We start from the raw sequence: 19,868 nt of genomic DNA on the forward strand, positions 1-19,868 counted from the left end.
TGAAAATAAAAAATCCATTTTTTTTCCACAAAAATGAAATTTTCGCCCCCAAATTTTTATTTTTACAAGGGTAACAGGAGAAATCATACCCGCACAGTTGTTATGCGATTTGTCCTGAGTACGCTGATACCCCATATGTGGGGGGGAACCACTGTTTGGGCGCATGGGAGAGCTCGGAACGGAAGAGTGCCATTTTGGAATGCAGACTTTGATGGAATGGTCTGCAGGCATCATGTTGCGCTTGCAGAGCCCCTGATGGGCCTAAACAGTGGAAACCCCCCACAAGTGACCCCATTTTGGAAATTAGACCCCCTAAGGAACTTATCTAAATGTGTGGTGAGCACTTTGAACCCCCAAGCGCTTCACAAAAGTCTATAAACGCAGAGCCGTGAAAATAAAGTCTTTTTTTATTTCCACAAAAGTGATTTTTTTAGACCCCAATTTTTAGATCCCCAAAGTTGGCAAATAGTGGAAACCCCTCAATTCTTGCTCCAACCCTAACCCCAACACACCCCTAACCCTAATCCCAACCCTAACCCTAATCCCAACCCTAATCCCTAATCCTAACCCTAATTCTAGTTCGCCCTAACCCTAATTCTAACCCTAGTCGTGACCCGAGCCCTAACCCTAGCCCAGCCCTAGCACAACCCTAACCCTAGCCCAACCCTAACCCTAGCCCAACCCTAACCCTACCCTAACCCTAGCCCTAACCCTACCCTAATGGAAAACTGAAAAAAAAAATATTTTCTTTATTTCATTATATTGGCCTATATAAGGGAGTGATAAACAGGGGGGGGTTATGTACTATTTTTTTATTTTGATCACTATGATCGTTTATCATAGTGATCAAAATAATGAATGGAATCTGCCAGCTGGAGCCGGCAGATTCCCGGCGGGCGCACTGCGCATGCGCCCGCCATTTTCAAGATGGCGGCGCCCATCGGAGGATGCCGGCGGGACGTGGGACCACTGGGAGGGGATGGAGGGCCACGGAGAGGTACCGGGGGGGATCGGGGACCCTATTTCTCTCTCCTCTGATGTGCGATCACATCAGAGGAGAGAGAAATTAAATGTAAAATCGCGGCTTTTTTTTTTTTTTTGCGGTCGCCGTTATAGGGTTAATAACGGCGATCGCAAAAGCGGGGGTCGGTAAAAACCGACCGATTCATGTTCTCTGGGGTCTCGGCTACCCCTGGCAGCCGAGACCCCGGAGAAAATCCGACACTGGGGGGCGCTATTCACTTAAATCACAGCGCCGTGAATTAACGGCGCTGTGGTTTTAGTACCCTTAATTACCGCAGTTAAAAGGCGTATCGGCGGTCGTTAAGGGGTTAATTAGTAATTGCTGTATTTTTTCTTGTACCATTTGACAATAAAAACACTTTAAAAAGAAAAGGTCTAGATCCCTTTGTGAATTCTGTGATGTGGAATAAGATGTTATATGTTATAAGATGTTAACTTCTTTCAGCTATAACAAGATTTGATTGCATAGCATTTTCCACATTTGGAACACAAATAGGTCTTCTTCTTTTCGTTAATTATTTGATGTGCAAAATGATTTCACTTTTCTCTAGTGTTTCCAATATTTTTAACATTAAAATGCTTTCACACCTGTGTGTCTTTTCTGATGATTAACAAGAATTGATTTGGCTTTAAAACACTTTCCACATTCTGAAGATGAATATGGCTTCTCACCTGTGTCTTTTATGATGTTTAAGAAGATTTGTTTGTTCTGTAAAAGTTTCCCACATTCTGAACATGAAAATGGCTTCTCTCCTGTGTGAGTTCTCTGATGTGTAACAAGACGGTCTTTGACTGTAAAACATTTCCCACATTCTAAACATGAAAAAGGCTTCTCACCTGTGTGAATTCTCAGATGGTTAACAAGAGTTGATTTCTCTGTTAAACATTTCCCACATTCGCAACATGAAAATGGCATTTCACCTGTGTGTATTCTCTGATGTGTAACAAGCTGTTTTTTCAATACAAAACATTTCCCACATTCGTGACATGAAAATGGTTTCTCCCCTGTGTGCATTCTCTGATGTTTAACAAGAAGTTCTTTCACTATAAAACATTTTCCACATTCTGAACATAAATATGGCTTCTCACCTGTGTGAATTCTCAGATGTTTAACAAGATTTGATTTTTCTGTAAAACTCTTTCCACATTCTGAACATGAAAATGGATTGTCTTTGGTGTGAGCTTTCTGATAAGGCTTCTGACCTGCGTGAATGCTCAGATGTTTAAGAAGAGTTGTGTTCACTGTAAAACATTTCCCACATTCTTGACATGAATATGGCTTTACACCTGTGTGGATTCTTATATGTTTATCAAGATTTGATTTGTCTATAAAACATTTCCCACATTCTGAACATAAAAATAGCTTCTCTCCTGTGTGAATTTTCTGATGTGTAACAAGATGTGATTTTCTTGTAAAACATTTCCCACATTCTGAACATGAATAAGGTTTCTTTCTTGCGTGAGCACCTTGATGTTCACCATCTCTTCTGTTATTTTTCTTTTGCTTAACAGTCTGTGATGGATCTGAAGATATGAGATCTTGAAAAGGATCAGAAGAAAAATCTTTACTGTGAAGGGCTGGAGATGCATCTATTATACGTTCATGCTCTTCATATGCAGCCAGTGTGGTACTATGATCATATGCTGTAAATGCTGAAAATATCAGATGTTCCTTTAATTTGTTAGTACAATCATCTGCCAAGATCAAAACTGAATATTATTTTTCAATAAGACAGCCTTGAAATTATATTAATAACTAGCATGTATACATTTTATAACATTGTAGGAAAATTCAATTATCAACTGATTAAGTGATCGCAAAAGTAAATATAAAAGTAGGGACTCATAGATTATGATGTTAGTGATCAAGGTTTGTATTATTTACATTTTTCACTTTGCTGTGGAAGACAACTACTTAGTAGCCCATGTTTTATTATGCCAGTCTTTAATGTTTTGTGAAATTTATATTTATTTAGTGAAATATTAACTTAAGGCTGTGTGCCCATGCTAGCGTTTTTAAACGCTCAGGAAAAGGATCCCCTCTCCCAGAAAACATGCGTCTTTTTCTGCACGTTTCTTGCGCGGTTTTTGACGCGTTTTTTGACACGCGATTTCTGGGAACATTGGGGATGGCTAAAAACGCTGAGCAATGCGGGAATTAATGAGCATGCTGCGTTTTAGCCGCTAAGCGATTCCTGAGCAGTTAAAAACGCATGCATTGGCACAAAAAGCCAAAAACGTATGCTAATTAATTTGATGCATCTTTTAAGCATTTCTGCAGCGTCTGATCCGGCACAAACGCTGCGGAAACGCTTAACAAAACGCATTGTGGGCACACAGCCTCAGACTTCTTAATGTCAACCCACAAAAAAAAACCCACCATGGTTACTTACCGGTAGCCGGTTTTTCCGGAACCCATGACAGCACCACATGAGAGAGGGATCCGCCCCGCCAGGACAGGAACCTACTGAAACATAAGGGGCGGCACCTCTCCCCCGCTTCAGTTGGATTACAGAGCATTTGAGAGGACTCCCCGGTTAGTTACATTTTTATCCAACACCACATCACACAAATACACCCGACTATTGTGCACACCCAAACGGTGAAAAAGGGGGGGAATGTACGGGTGCTGTCATGGGTTCCGGAAAAACCGGCTACCGGTAAGTAACCATGGTGGTTTTCCCTTCACCCATGACAGCACCACATGAGAGATTCTGGAGACTTCGAACACCTTAGGGAGGGACCACCGCTTGCAGCACCCTTCTACCAAAGGTCAAGTCAGCAGAGGACAGATTTAGTCTATAGTGTCTAAAGAAAGTTGAGGGTGAGGCCCAGGTAGCGGCCTTACAAATTTGCTCTATTGATACCTCTGCTTTCTCAGCCCAGGAGGTCGCCACGGCTCTGGTGGAATGAGCCTTGATGCCGTCAGGAACCGGGACGCCACTAGCTGAATAGGCTACACTAATGGCCTCCCTAATCCATCGGGCAATAGTCCCCTTTGACACTCCATAACCTTTCCTAGCACCCTGGAAGGCTACAAATAGGGACTGGGACCTCCTCCACTGGCTGGTTATAGACATATACTCTACTAGGGTTCTTTTAACATCTAGGCTATGAAACTTTTCCTCCCCTGGGTTTTTCGGATTCTCGCAAAAGGAAGGGAGGACAATCTCTTGGTTTCGGTGAAAGTTAGTTACTACTTTCGGCAAGTAAGCAGGGTCTGTTCTCATAACCACCCTATCCTGGTATATCTGGGTATATGGTGGGTTGACGGAAAGGGCCTGTAAGTCACTGACTCTACGTGCCGACGTTAGAGCTACCAAAATGATGGTTTTTAGAGTGAGATTTTTAGTTGAAATCTGCTGTATGGGTTCAAACGGCTCTTTCGTGAGGGCTTCCAGCAGCAGATTTAGATTCCATGGAGCTATTTTTGGTAAGGAAACTGGCCTAGATCTGTGGCAAGATTTTATAAACCTGGCTACCCATCTGTTTGCCGCTATATTGCAATTGTATAATGCACCCAGCGCTGAAACCTGCACTTTGAGGGTATTAACCGCCAGGCCTAGCTGTAGGCCTGCCTGCAAGAACTCCAAGATGGACTCGATTGGGGGTTCTTGACCTAACGGTTTTCCCAGGAATTGTAGGAATTTTTTCCACGTTCTGCCATATATGTTGGTTGTTATTGGTTTTCTACTTTTCATTAGAGTAGTCACCAACCCCGGGGAAAACCCTTTATCTCTCAAAAGTGACCTCTCAAATTCCACGCCGTCAGATAGAGCCCCTTGACTTGTTTGTGGAATATCGGCCCCTGAGCTAACAAATCTGGAATCTCTGGCAGTACCCACGGGTCCGAGAGAGACATCATTTGTAGTAGAGAAAACCACGGTCTTTTCGGCCAGAACGGGGCTATGAGGATTACTCTGGCTTGCTCGTCTCTTATCTTTTTTACTACTGCCGGGATTAACGCTACTGGGGGAAAGGCATAGCTCAGCTTGAACAGCCACGGGATTTGTAGAGCGTCCACTGCCCACGGGTTTTCCCCTGGGTTTAATGAGCAGAACCTTCTCACTTGCCGGTTGCTTTTGGTGGCAAAGAGGTCGATTACTGGCTGTCCCCATAACTGTACTATCTTCTGGAATATTACACGATTCAAGGCCCACTCTCCCTGTTTTAACTTGTTGCGGCTTAAAAAGTCGGCTTGAACATTTTCTGTCCCTTTGATATGCAGGGCTGTTAGGGAGGCTAGGTGTTGCTCTGCTTTGAGGAAGATTCTTTTGGCTTCGTCCATTAGGGAGTTTGACCTTGTCCCTCCCTGGTGGTTGACATACGCCACTGCCACCCTGTTGTCTGACATAATTCGGACGTTTTGACCCTGTAACTTGGGAATGAATGCCTCTAGGGCCCTGTTTATCGCTCTCAACTCTCTTAAGTTGGAGGAAGCTTTCTGCTCTATGTGACCCCAGGACCCTTGGGCCGTATGTTCTCTCAGGTGTGCCCCCCATCCCGAGGAGCTTGCGTCCGTCAATATTACATCGGACACGGGCCTGTGCCACAAAATTCCCCCTGTTAAATTTGTGTCGTCTAGCCACCAAGTGAGAGAGTCTTTCACCCTTTCGGAAAGTTCCAGCTTCCCTTCTAAACGCCCTTTCAATCGTCTTTGGGCTGACAAGATTTCCGCCTGCAGTTGTCGGGTATGATACTGTGCCCAGTTGACCGCTGGGATACAGGCTGTTAGCGTGCCCAACAGGGACATTGCCCTTCTTAGGGTCATGTGAGGATGCTGTATTGCCGTAAGGGTCATTTCTCTCACCTTCTCTAGTTTTTTCTCTGGCAAGAGACAAACTTGACGGTCGGAGTCCAAGACGAAACCTAGAAACGTTTGTTTCCTTAGGGGTTGAAGTTTTGATTTTTTTAAGTTTACCATCCAACCCAGTCTTTGCAGGGTCTCTGTTATCTTCTCTACCTGATGTGCGCAGTGATGTTCTGAATTGCCAATGACCAGAAAATCGTCCAAGTAAGGCACCATAATCATATTGTGGATTCGAAGGAAAGCTGTCATTTCCGCTATTACTTTTGTAAAAATCCTTGGCGCTATGGAGATGCCAAACGGAAGAGCTGTGAATTGAAAATGCCTGAGGTCGCCCTGGATGTATAGGGCTACCCTCAGGTATTTTTGGTACTCTTGGTGCATCGGGATATGGTAATAGGCATCCTTCAAATCGATTACGGCCATGAAGCAGTTGTGGTGTAACAGCTTTATGGCCGAAGTCACTGATTCCATTTTGAATGTTTGGTTCTTGATCCATTGATTGAGGCGCCTGAGATTTATTATCGTTCTGAAGGAAAGGTCGGGTTTTTTTATTAGGAAGAGGGGAGAATAGAACCCCCTTCTTTCTTGATCTTCCGGGACCTCTACCAGAACTTGTTTCTCCAATAGCCCTAAGATTTCTGTTTCTAAGGCTGATTGCTCTCCTGGTTCCTTCCTGACGGGGGTCACCACAAATGAAGCTCTTGGATACTGGAAGAAGGGGATTTTTAGGCCATTCTTTATAATTTTTAGGATCCAATTGTTGGCCGATATTTTCTCCCATTCTTGGGAAAAGAGCCTCAATCTTCCCCCCACAGGAGGGCTGGTGTCATTGCGGGGATTTTTTGGCGGTTGAGGTATTTCCCCCAAACATAAACCCTGGTTCTTTCTTCCTCTTGTCGTCCCACCTTTTCCGTTCTCCCGGGGGACGGCCTCGATTGAACCTTCCCCTCCGAAAGGGCGGTCTCCTTTGATCACCCATGAACCTGGGGAAGTTCTTCTTTTTATCACCGGCTTTTTCTAGGATGTCATCCAGGTCTTTTCCAAACAAGAACTGCCCATCACATGGTAATGAGCATAATTTTGCCTTAGATTGAATGTCCCCAGGGCAGCCTTTGAGCCATAACGCCCGTCTTGCGGCGTTCGACAGCCCCGCTGCTCTTGCTGTTAACCTCATCGAGTCGGCGGAGGTGTCCGCCAAGAAGGTGGCAGCTCCGTGTAGTAGGTACATTTCACCTAAAATTTTCTCCCTTGGCATTTTGGAGACCAATTTTTCTTCCAGTTGTTGCAACCAGACCATTAATGACCGGGCTGTGCAGGTGTCGGCTATTGCTGGTTTCAGACCCCCTGCTGCTGCCTCCCAAGTGTGCCTTAGGTATGAGTCCGCTTTTTTATCCAAGGGATCTCTCAAAACCCCTGAATCCTCCAGGGGCAGGGCCGACTTCTTGGAAGACCTAGATACTGCGGCGTCAATCTTTGGGACTTTGTCCCAGATGTCCGTGTCCTTAGCCTCAAAGGGGTATCTTCGCTTTGAAGAGGAGGGAAGGCTACCTGACTTCTCCGGTTTCTTCCACTCTCTCTCGATTAGGGCCTGAATTTTGTCATTGACCGGGAAGGTACGCTTTTTTCTTTCTTGTAGGCCGCCAAACATCACATCCTCCAGTGATCTCTCTACTTTCTCCTCCTGTAGGCCCATAGTGGACCTGATGGCTTTAAGGAGGGCGTCCGTATCTTCCACGGGAAAGCAAGGTCTGCCCCCCGTATCACTGTCTGAGGATGAAGACGACCCGCGCTCAACTTGGTACTCCGAAGAGGAGGAGCCTGACGAGGAACTCGGGGAGGCTTTCCTACTCTTACTTTTCTTTTTTAATAATTTTTTAAGTGAGCCCTGTACCTCCGACTTAATTATTGATCTGAGGTTTGTTGCCAGGCTCGGTGCCTCTTCAGCCATAGTCCGCTGGATACAGCTGACACATAAGTCCTTTTGGTAGTCCTTTGCTAAAGGGCTGTGGCATATGGCACATACTTTATTTTTCTTTTTGCATGTAGCTTTTTTGCCTCCCTAAAAAAGGAAAAGACATAGGAAGCCCTATTACAACATTGTCTACTTTCACGGAGATCACTCACCACCCAGGAAAGACCGATACCGGGCTCTGGGGCTGCGAAGGAGCGTGCGTTCTGCGATCTTTTGACCTCGAGGAATCCCTCGATCGGTGACTTGGATGGCTGCTGCTTTTGCCGCTCGAGCGGCTCTTGCGACCCGAAGCTTGTGAAGGGGGCAGAGACAATGGGGACGGTGAGCGATCCTCCTGAGACGCCATTGTCACCCCTGCAGCCGCTTCTGCTCCTTCTTTAAAGTGAGTGCCCCTCATTACCCCTCCCCCCGCGACCGCCAGCCACTTCTCCTGGCCGGCGTCGCGCCCGGCGCCATGATCGTCGCGTCCCGATGACGTCAGTGGTCGCGCTCCCAGAATCCTCTGCGCCGCTGACGTCGGACGCCGATCTCCACCCCCGGCTTCCCCTGCAAGCAGACGAAGGACGGGCGCGCGCACAGGGGGAGGGCAGCACGTGGAGGAACCTCCGAAGGGAGGACATCAGGACGTGCCCACACGAACCCGGGGCCCGGATCAGGCAACACCCCGGGGACTGCGCTACCAGCTGCCGACGGCCGGCGTCGCAGGTAAGTAAGCCCTGCAATTTAAACGCCGGGACGGCCCTGGGTCTTTCATCCTGACAGGCGCCGCCGCTGTCAGAGGGATTCCTTTCCAGGACTGGAACCCAACTGAAGCGGGGGAGAGGTGCCGCCCCTTATGTTTCAGTAGGTTCCTGTCCTGGCGGGGCGGATCCCTCTCTCATGTGGTGCTGTCATGGGTGAAGGGAAAATTATATTTTCCATCACATTCACTTTCCCTATAACAAATAAAGAACCAAACAACAAATGGAGGAAGTGTTTATCTAATAATATATAACATATAATAACATCAAAAGGGCAAGTCAATGAAAACCAGAAGACACACCTAAAAATACAGAAAGCTAGTCAGTCGGGAGCCATAAAGGGGTGTATAGGTGTTTTACCAGAGGCAACACTATTTCAACCGTCTGTTCAAAAAAAAAACAGCCCAATGAAACCTGTTCAGAGATTTATCCCTTAGACAGCCTATTTTCATATTTGAGTTTTTATTTTCTTTCCTCCTCATTTTACAAAATTTTTTTTTCTTTTTCCTGTCAACGTAGTCGTTAGGAGGGCTGATTTTTTTTTTTTAACTTGAGTTGTTTTGAATGACACCATTCACTTTAGTATATAATTTACTGAAAAATGAGAAATAAGAAACACCAAAGCCGGTAATTAGACTTGATGCTAATTTTGTTACCTCAAACCATGAGAGAAAACACATTTGAAAGGTAGACACACCAAACCCTGACTGATGCACTAGCAGGATGCAGCAGACCTCCATTGATAAAGGCTGGGGCAGCAAAGGTGCAAACCACTGATGAAAACAGCCAGTAACCCAAGAGGGTCTGGCTGCCTAGTGGAAAAAATGCACACACATAAGGCTTGCATATGACATAAGGGCAATAAATAGCAAGAACAAGGCATTTAGGAAGCTAAAACAAGAAGGCAATGAAGAAGCATTAAAAAGTTATAGAGAAAAAAATAAAATGTATAAAAAACAAATATATTTAGCAAAAGTGGAAACTGAGAGACTCATTGCTAAGGAAAGTAAAACAAACCCCAAACTATTCTTTAATTATCATAGTAAAAAAGACAGCAGGATGGCACTCACCTTTCTCTTGAAATGATTCACTTTATTTCATATCAACAAAGCATAGGCACCGGCATGGGAGAAATGTAAAAAGACGGACAACAGCCGTTTCGTGCACAATGCACGTCAACAGGTCCCATGCTCAGACAGAACTGGCATCTGCTGGAAAGTGACAGAGACCTTATAGATATGGTCAGCAGGGGTCCTCTACTTGCGAGCAAAAGAAGTACTAACATCAGGGATTTATTAGTTAAGAACAGATTTCAAAATAAACGAAATAATTGGTTGGAATCCAGTGCCCCAAAGGGAAACTACCGTATATACTCGAGTATAAGCCGACCCGAGTATAAGCCGACCCCCCTAATTTTGCCACAAAAAGCTGGGAAAACTTATTGACTCGAGTATAAGCCTAGGGTGGGAAATGCTCCATAGATTATTCCCCCATATGCTGCCCCCATAAGAAGCTTCATAGATTATTCCCCCATTGCTGCCCCCATAAGCAGCTCCATAGATTATTCCCCCATATGCTGCCCCCATAAGAAGCTCCATAGATTATTCCCCCATATGCTGCCCCCATAAGAAGCTCCATAGATTGTTCCCCCATATGCTGCCCCCATTAGAAGCTCCATATTGTTCCCCCATATACTGCCCCCATAAGAAGCTCCATATTGTTCCCCCATATGCTGCCCCCATTAGAAGCTCCATATTATTCCCCCATGTTCTGCCCCCATTAGAAGCTCCATATTGTTCCCCCATATACTGCCCCCATTAGAAGCTCCATATTGTTCCCCCATATACTGCCCCCATAAGAAGCTCCATATTGTTCCCCCATATGCTGCCCCCATTAGAAGCTCCATATTATTCCCCCATGTTCTGCCCCCATTAGAAGCTCCATAGATTATTCCCCCATGTGCTGCCCCCATTAGAAGCTCCTTAAGATTATTTCCCCATGTGCTGCCGCTGCTCCAGCATGTAAAAATAAAAAAAATGACATACTCACCTCTCCGTCGCTGGGTGTAAGATACTCACCTGTCCTGCGTCCATGGCTGCTCACCGCTATCTGCCACGTCATCAGTCAGTGACGTTCAGACTGCAGGGGGCGCGGCGCGCACTAACCACGTCACCGCGCCATCTGCTGTCTGAAGTCACTGACCGATGACAGACAGCAGCAAGCAGCCATGGACGCAGGACAGGTGAGTATCGCTATACTTACCCGTCCTGACGCTGTGTCTTGAGCCCCCAGCTTCTCCCCGTGCTCTCTCTTCCTGCCTTCGGCGGTCACGTGGTGCCGCTCATTAAAACTCATGAATATGCGCATATTCATGAGTTTTAATGAGCGGCACCACGTGACCGCTGAAGGCAGGAAGAGAGAGCACGGGGAGAAGCTGGGGGCTCAAGAGACAGCGTCAGGACGGGTAAGTATGACCTGACACCCCCGCCCCCCCCTCCCCCTCTGACCCCCTGGTGTATATGACTCGAATAAAAGCTGAGAGGGGGACTTTCAGCCCAAAAAAACGGGCTGAAAATCTCGGCTTATATTCGAGTATATACGGTACATATGTAAAAATTGTTCTTGGTGTCCATTTAAATTAAGTGGCAAAACTGTAAAAATGGGACCTATATTTCATGAAGTCACGGAATTTATCACTTGCAAGACCACCTTTGTAGTGTATGTATTGTTTTGCCCATGTGGTTTTTTCTACATTGGGAAAACGATTCGACCCCTCTGTGTAAGATTCAGGGAACATTTCCATTCTATCAGCACAGGAAAGGGTGTCCCTAGACTGATAAAACATATGAGGAAAGCACATGGAGGGAATGCAGAGGCATTACGGTTTACTGGCATCGAAAGGGTCTCTACACCGCAGCATGGAGGGAATCATAAAAAACACCTTTTACAAATAGAGGCTAAATGGATCCTCCGTACAAAAGCCACAGGTCCTCTGGGTCTAAATGAAAAAGTGGATATGTCCATATTTCTCTGAAGCGGCTATGACTGCTAGTTTTATTACATATGGTGTATGTAAATTATGTTTGCTTTTAGTTTTATCTTTAATTTTAGGGGTTTTTCAAGACACGTTCAGGCAAGGGGTGGAGTTTCTTTTGTTCACACATGTGGTATAAATTTGTGCTTCCTTGAGCCTGAGCATGGGACCTGTTGAAGTGCATTGTGCACGAAACGGCTGTTGTCCATCTTTTTACATTTCTCCCGTGCCGGTGCCTATGCTTTGTTGATATGAAATAAAGTGAATAATTTCAAGAGAACGGTGAGTGCCATCCTGCTGTCTTTTTTACTATGACATTCCATGTTTTTTCTTCATATGGATAGAGCACCCGTTCAGTAAAGGGTTACAGGTGTTACACTGACAGCGGTTACAAGCAGCTTTGCGGGTATTTCTTTCCCATGGACAGTGCCGGATGTTTTCTTTCTTTGGATTGATATTCTTTAATTATATAAACAAGATTAAAATTGATGGTGTCGGCCCTTTAAAGAACAATGAGGGTGAAATCATAGAGAGCGATGTGGGAAAAGCAAATGTTTTAAATACTTTTTTCTCAACACTGTTCACACAGGAAAAGGATTTGCCAGGGGAAATGCAGAGTGATAATGTAAACTCCCCATTAAGTATTACCTGCCTAACCCAGGAAGAAGTGCAGAACCGCCTTAGTAAGATTAAAATTGACAAATCACCAGGCCCTGATGGCATTCACCCTCGGGTATTAAGGGAGTTAAGTAATGTGATAGACAGGCCTCTATTCCTTATATTTAAAGACGCTATAGAAACAGGGTCTGTTCCTTTTGATTGGCGGCAAGCAAATGTGGTACCAATATTCAAAAAGGGGTGTAAAAGGGAACCTGGAAACTATAGGCCGGTAAGCTTACCATCTGTTGTGGGTAAAATTTTTGAAGGGTTTCTAAGGGATACCATTATGGGATATCTCAATGTTAATAAATGTTTAACTCCATATCAACATGGATTTATGAAGGATCGCTCCTGTCAAACTAACCTGATCAGCTTCTATGAGGATGTACAGTTGTGGACAAAAGTATTCACACCCCTGCAATTCTGTCAGACAATACTCAGTTTCTTCCGGAAAATGATTGCAAACACAAATTCTTTGTTATTATTATCTTCATTTAATTTGTCTTAAATGAAAAAACACAAAAAGAATTGTCCTAAAGCCAAATTGGATATAATTCCACACCAAACATAAAAAAGAGAGTGGACAAAAGTATTGGCACTGTTCGAAAAATCATATGATGCTTCTCTAATTTGTGTAATTAACAGCACCTGTAACTTACCTGTGGCACCTAACAGGTGTTGGCAATAACTAAATCACACTTGAAGCCAGTTGACATGGATTAAAGTTGACTCAACCTGTGTCCTTGTGTGTACCACATTGAGCATGGAGAAAAGAAAGAAGACCAAATAACTGTCTGAGGACTTGAGAAACCAAATTGTGAGGAAGCATGAGCAATCTCAAGGCTACAAGTCCATCTCCAAAGACCTGAATGTTCCTGTGTCTACCGTGCGCAGTGTCATCAAGAAGTTTAAAGCCCATGGCACTGTGGCTAACCTCCCTAGATGTGGACGAAAAAGAAAGATTGTGCGGATGTTCGATAAAGAACCTCGACTAGCATCCAAACAAGTTCAAGCTGCCCTGCAGTCCGAGGGTACAACAGTGTCAACCCGTACTATCCGTCGGCATCTGAATGAAAAGGGACTGTATGGTAGGAGACCCAGGAAGACCCCACTTCTTGCCCCAAGACATAAAAAAGTCAGGCTGGAGTTTGCCAAAACTTACCTGAAAAAGCCTAAAACGTTTTGGAAGAATGTTCTCTGGTCAGATGAGACAAAAGTAGAGCTTTTTGGGCAAAGGCATCAACATAGAATTTACAGGAGAAAAAAAAGGCATTCAAAGAAAAGAACACGGTCCCTACAGTCAAACATGGCGGAGGTTTCCTGATGTTTTGGGGTTGCTTTTCTGCCTCTGGCACTGGACTGCTTGACCGTGTGCATGGCATTATGAAGTCTGAAGACTACCAACAAAGTTTGCAGCATAATGTAGGGCCCAGTGTGAGAAAGCTGGGTCTCCCTCAGAGGTCATGGGTCTTCCAGCAGGACAATGACCCAAAACACACTTCAAAAAGCACTAGAAAATGGTTTGAGAGAAAGCACTGGAGACTTCTAAGGTGGCCAGCAATGAGTCCAGACCTGAATCCTATAGAACACCTGTGGAGAGATCTAAAAATGGCAGTTTGGAGAAGGCACCCTTCAAATATCAGGGACCTGGAGCAGTTTGCCAAAGAAGAATGGTCTAAAATTCCAGCAGAGCATTGTAAGAAACTCATTGATGGTTACCGGAAGCGCTTGGTCGCAGTTATTTGGGCTAAAGGTTGTGCAACCAAGTATTAGGCTGAGGGTGCCAATACTTTTGTCTGGCCCATTTTTGGAGTTTTGTGTGAAATGATCAATGTTTTGCTTTTTGCTTTATTCTCTTTTGTGTTTTTTCATTTAAGACAAATTAAATGAAGATAATAATGCCAAAGAATTTGTGATTGCAATCATTTTCAGGAAGAAACTGAGTATTATCTGACAGAATTGCAGGGGTGTCAATACTTTTGGCCACAACTGTAAGCTCTCAAATGGACCAAGGAGAATCATTGGATGTCATTTATCTCGACTTCTCTAAAGCATTTGACACTGCCCCACATAAAAGATTGGTAAGTAAGATGAGAAAGCTTGGGCTAGGGGAAAATGTGTGTAGATGGGTAGGTAGCTTGCTTAGTGATAGAAAACAAAGAGTGGTTATTAATGGTGCATACTCAGATTGGGCCAGGGTTACTAGTGGGGTACCACAGGGTTCTGTATTGGGCCCCCTACTATTTAATATATTTATTAATGATCTAGTGGATGGCTTACACAGTAAAATATCAGTATTTGCAGATGATACAAAACTATGTAAGGTAGTTAACACAAAGGAGGACAGTTTGCAACTACAGACAGATTTGAGTAAATTGGAGAATTGGGCTGAAAAATGGCAAATGAGGTTTAACACAGATAAGTGTAAGGTTATGCACGTGGGAAGGAGAAACAGATGCTACAATTACTTACTAAATGGGAAACTGCTGGGGAAATCAGACATGGAAAAAGACTTAGGCATCTTAGTCAATAAGAAGCTAAATTGGAGTGCCCAGTGTCAGGCAACTGCCACAAAGCAAATAGGGTCATGGGATGCATTAGAAGAGGTCTGGGGACACGAGATGAAAACATAATTCTCCCTCTGTACAAATCACTCGTCAGACCACACTTGGAGTATTGTGTGCAACTTTGGACGCCGGTGCTCAAGAAAGACATTACTGAACTTGAAAGGGTTCAAAGGCGGGCTACTAAAATGATAAATGGAGTTGGTTCACTACAATACCCAGAAAGGTTATCAAAATTAGGTCTATTTACTCTAGAAAAGAGAAGACTTAGGGGAGACTTAATATATATGTACAAGTATATCAGAGGGCAATACAGAGATCTCTCCAATGAACTGTTTGTACCAAGGACTGTGACAAGAACAAGGGGGCATTCTCTTCGTTTGGAGGAAAGACAATTTCTGCACCAGCATAGAAGAGGGTTCTTCACGGTAAGAGCAGTGAGGCTCTGGAATTCTCTTCCTGAGGAAGTGGTGATGGCCAACTCACTGAATGAATTTAAGAAAGGAATGGATGCTTTTCTTGTGAGTAACAGTATAGAAGGTTACGAATAACAGAATATTATAGATAGATGGTTGACCCAGCTTAGGGAAGGAATTTTTTTCCCTATGGAGAAAATTGGCTTCTACTCTGTGGGTTTTTTGCCTTCCCCAGGATCAACAATGCAGAACAGCTGCACTAAAAATAGGCTGAACTAGATGGACATAAGGTCTTCCTTCAGCCTTCAAAACTATGTTACTATGTTAGGACATCAGTCACACAGATAAGTGTGGTGCAAAGTGTCTGAACAACCTATTAATGACGCCCATAGTATTAGCAGGCGGGCTGCTCAGCACTATATGTATGCATCACACAGGAAAAAAACAAGCCAACATAAAGAGGCCCAGCTGCATCCTGCAAAAATGATAAAAAGTACAAAAAGATATGGGGTATTAGTTACTATTTAATACTATGGGCGTCATTAATAGGCTGTTCAGACACTTTGCACCACACTTATCTGTGTGACTGATGTCCTATCCAAGACTTATTTGTGTGCATTTTTTCCACAAGGCAGCCAGACCCTCTTGGGTTACTGGCTGTTTTCATCAATGGTTTGCACCTGTGCTGCCCCAGCCTTTATCAATGGAGGTCTGCTGCATCCTGCTAGTGAATTAGTCAGGGTTTGGTGAGTCTACCTTTCAAATGTGTTATTTTTTTAATTTTTTCCTATGTGCGCTGTTCAGATTTAGTGTTAGGGACTCGCAAAATTTGGGGACCCTTGACATTGGGTTGCGAGCTAATCTGCTTTGGCCAAAATAGTAACTAATACCCCCAGATCTTTTTATCTTTTTGCACTTTTTATCATTTTTGCAGGATGCAGCTAGGCCTCTTTATGTTGGCTTGGTTTTTCCTGTGTGATGCATACATATAGTGCTGAGCAGCCCGCCTGCTAATACTATGGGCATCATTAATAGGCTGTTCAGACACTTTGCACCACTCTTATCTGTGTGACTGATGTCCTATGCAAGCCTTATTTGTGTGCATTTTTTACACTAGGCAGCCAGACCCTCTTGGGTTACTGGCTGTGTTCATCAGTGGATTGCACATGTGCTGCCCCAGCCTTTATCAATGGAGGTCTGCTGCATCCTGCTAGTGCATTAGTCAGGGTTTGGTGAGTCTACCTTTCAAATGTGTTTTTTTTTAATTTTTGGGAATTTTTTCCTATGTGCGCTGCTCAAATCATGAGAGCCCTGATATATGCCCACCATTCTTCATTGTGCTCATCCAATATGTATAGACGGTTTTGAAAATGTGGCGATTATGATATTGCAAATATTTTTTGTGTTTTTTTATAAAACATGTATATTGACCTGGCAACATGATTCTTGAGAGCAGAATGATTTCAATGATGTCAAACTTGTAAGTTTTTTAATTATTTAACCCCTTAGTGACCGAGACAATTTTGACCTTAATGACCAGGCCACATTTTTTTAAATCTGTCCAGTGTCACTTTATATAGTAATAACTCTGGAATGCTTCAACGGATCTCACTGGTTCTGAGAATGTTTTTTCATGACATATTGTACTTCATAATAGTGGTAAAATTTGCTCGATGACTTGCAGTTATTTGTAAAAAATATTGGAAATTGGTGAAAATTTGTAAAATTTTGCAATTTTCAAACTTAATTTTTATGCCCTTAAACCAGAGAGTTACGTCAAAAAAAATAGTTAATAAATAACAATTACCACATGTCTATTTTATATCTGCATAATTTTTTGGTTAGGAAGTTAGAAGGTGCGAAGACACAGGGGTCAGCGAGTGCCCTGATCAGCTAGCAGAAACCGCATTGACAGGGATCATCCCAACAAACGCCAGTTCTCCTTTGCCCGTGGGCGTGATACTACTCAGACAACACGGTGAGGATAAAACAGTGTGGCAATGCTTTATTGAACCACAACAACAGGCAAATAACATAGAACAGTCCCAGCAAAATACCCAAGATGGTGCACACTTCTCTCATACCCCAAGATCAGACAATAGAGCAGGTGGAGGCGTTGGTCTGCTCCTATCATCAAAATGTACCTTTCAGGTTATCCCTCAAGTACCCTCACTTGTCTTTCCTTCTTTTGAGGTCCATGCCGTCAGACTCTACACCCCCTTCTCCATGCGAGTGGCGGTGGTATATCGTCCTCCCGGCCCCTCCCATCAGTTCCTGGATCATTTTGCCACTTGGCTTCCACATTTTCTCTCCTGTGACATCCCTACCCTCATAATGGGAGATTTCAACATCCCCATTGCTCTTCCACTCTCCCCATCTGCTACTCACCATTTATCTCTAACCTCCTCATTTGGCATTTTGCAGCTTACTAATTCTCCAACGCATGAAGACGGAAACTCCCTCGACTGGGTCTTCTCTCGGCTTTGTGCAGTGGATGATTTTACAAACTCCCCTCTCCCGCTCTGACCACAACCTTCTTTCATTCTCTATCAAGAACTGCCAGGCTGCTCAGGTCACCCCCACTGTCCATATTTATAGAAACATACAGGCCATTAACACCCAGAAACTTATGAAGAACTTGCAGTCTTCATTGGCCCCTATCTCCTCCCTCTCATGTCCTGATTCTGCATTGAAGCATTACAATGAAACACTTCAAAGTGCCCTGGATGAATTTGCTCCTCCTATACATAGAACACCACAACACAGACGGCGACAACCCTGGCACACCCTGCAAACATGTTTCCTGCAGCGGTGCTCCAGGTGCGCCGAATGTCTGTGGAGAAAATCCAACCTACCCGAAGATTTCATCCATAAGTTTATGCTTCGAACATACAACACTGCCCTTTACCTCTCAAAACAAACCTATTTCAACACCCTCATCACTTCACTGTCCAATAACCCTAAACGTCTCTTTGATACTTTTCATTCTCTACTCAACCCAAGAGTACAAGCCCCAACCACGGAGCTCCGAGCTGACGATCTGGATAATTACTACAAAGAAAAAATTGACCAGATCCGACAGGAAATTATCTCCCAATCACCTCATACCATGCACTGTCATCCCTCCCCCACTGCATCTAGCTCACTCTCTGATTTTGAACCAGTCACAGAAGAAGAAGTAAGCAGGCTCCTTGCATCTTCTCGCCCAACCACTTGCACCAGTGACCCATTTCCGTCACATCTACTTCAGCCCCTTTCCCCTGCTGTCACCCTCACCTAACTAAAATATTTAACCTCTCTCTCTCTTCTGGTATCTTTCCCTCATCATTTAAGCATGCCATCATACATCCACTACTTAAAAAACCATCCCTCGACCAAAACTGTGCCGCTAACTATAGACCTGTTTCTAATCTTCCCTGTTGTGATTTCATTTTTCCCTTCACCATTGAGGTCTGATGAATTCCCTCCTCTGGTGAAGGAAGGTAATGAGGCTGATTACCAAACACATGGGCAGCTAGATGATGACTGGGTGGCTGGAATTGAGGACTGGATATAAGGCTGCCGACGCCCTTCTTCCTGGCTGATTTTCCTGCTGGATTCTTGGAGACCAGTCTGATTCCTGCATCTCAAAGCTAAGTTTTCTGCTCTTCTTTGTACTCTTCAGTTTTGTTTTGCCTTGTTTTTTGGGAGTTCTGCCATCCCCGGCCGGGGGTGAGCTGAACTCCATTTTTGTCTCTGATCTGTTGATATTTTGCTCTGTCTTCAGAATATACCTGAGTGCTGATATAGTCTTTTGAAGCCTAGCGACTTCAGGGCCTGTTTTTCCTATCAGTCGGTTGGCTCATTTTGATAGGGCTTTTGCGGATGGCAGACAGCAGCTTTCCTATCCTGTCCTATGTAGTTAGCTTGGGCCCCATCATTTGCTCAACCTATCTTTCTATCTGTGTTAGTGTTTTCATCTTGCTTCACCGTCATTATATGTTGGGGGCTGCCTATTGCTTTGGGGTCTGCTCTGGGGCAGTTTAGTTTTTCCCCTTTCTGTCTTTAGGCTATATAGTTCTCCGGCTGTGATCGAGGGGTCTAGGGCACCGTAGGAACCTCCCACGGCTACTGCTAGTTGTTGTGGATAGGTTCAGGGGTCTGCAATCCGATAGCTGCCAACCTCTCTGGTTTTTCTGGACTTAGCTGGTATTTTGTTTTTTCCTCCTTCGGTGACTCATCATAACACTTCCCTTCATCTCTAAACTCCTGGAACGCCTGGTCCACTCCCGTCTTATCCGCTATCTCTCAGAAAACTCTCTTCTCGACCCTCTCCAATCCGGTTTCCGCTCTTTACACTCCACTGAAACTGCCCTCACTAAAGTCTCTAATGATCTACTAACAGCTAAATCAAATGGTCATTACTCCATGCTAATTCTCTTGGATCTCTCTGCAGCATTCGACACTGTGGATCATCAGCCTCTCCTCACTATGCTCCGTACCATTGGCCTCAAGGACACCGTTCTCTCCTGGTTCTCCTATCTCTCTGACCGCTCCTTTACTGTATCTTTTGCTGGCTCCTCCTCCTCTCATCTTCCCCTTACTGTTGGGGTTCCTCAAGGATCAGTCCTAGGCCCCCTCCTCTTCTCTTTGTACACTGCCCCTATTGG

The 19,868-nt window shown here is 44.4% G+C and overlaps 1 protein-coding gene and 1 long non-coding RNA gene across 2 annotated transcripts in view; both read right to left on the bottom strand.

Moving 5' to 3' along the window:
• Positions 1-769: 769 nt before the first annotated feature.
• Positions 770-19,868, bottom strand: part of LOC141051164 (uncharacterized) — a 195,163-nt gene continuing 176,064 nt past the window's right edge. The window contains 1 exon segment of the mRNA XM_073548028.1: positions 770-2,477. Coding sequence (XP_073404129.1) covers positions 1,595-2,477 — 883 coding nt within the window. The 3' untranslated portion in view covers positions 770-1,594.
• The window catches only part of LOC141050960 (uncharacterized), a 33,503-nt gene continuing 16,292 nt past the window's right edge, over positions 2,658-19,868 (bottom strand). Inside the window, exon 3 of the long non-coding RNA XR_012220565.1 lies at positions 2,658-2,676. This is a non-coding gene — a long non-coding RNA (uncharacterized lncRNA). The remainder of the gene's footprint in view (positions 2,677-19,868) is intronic.

This window comes from Dendrobates tinctorius, unplaced genomic scaffold (genome assembly GCF_039654945.1).
Source record: "Dendrobates tinctorius isolate UK_male_01 unplaced genomic scaffold, ASM3965494v1 ptg000155l, whole genome shotgun sequence".
Lineage (NCBI taxonomy): Eukaryota > Metazoa > Chordata > Amphibia > Anura > Dendrobatidae > Dendrobates > Dendrobates tinctorius.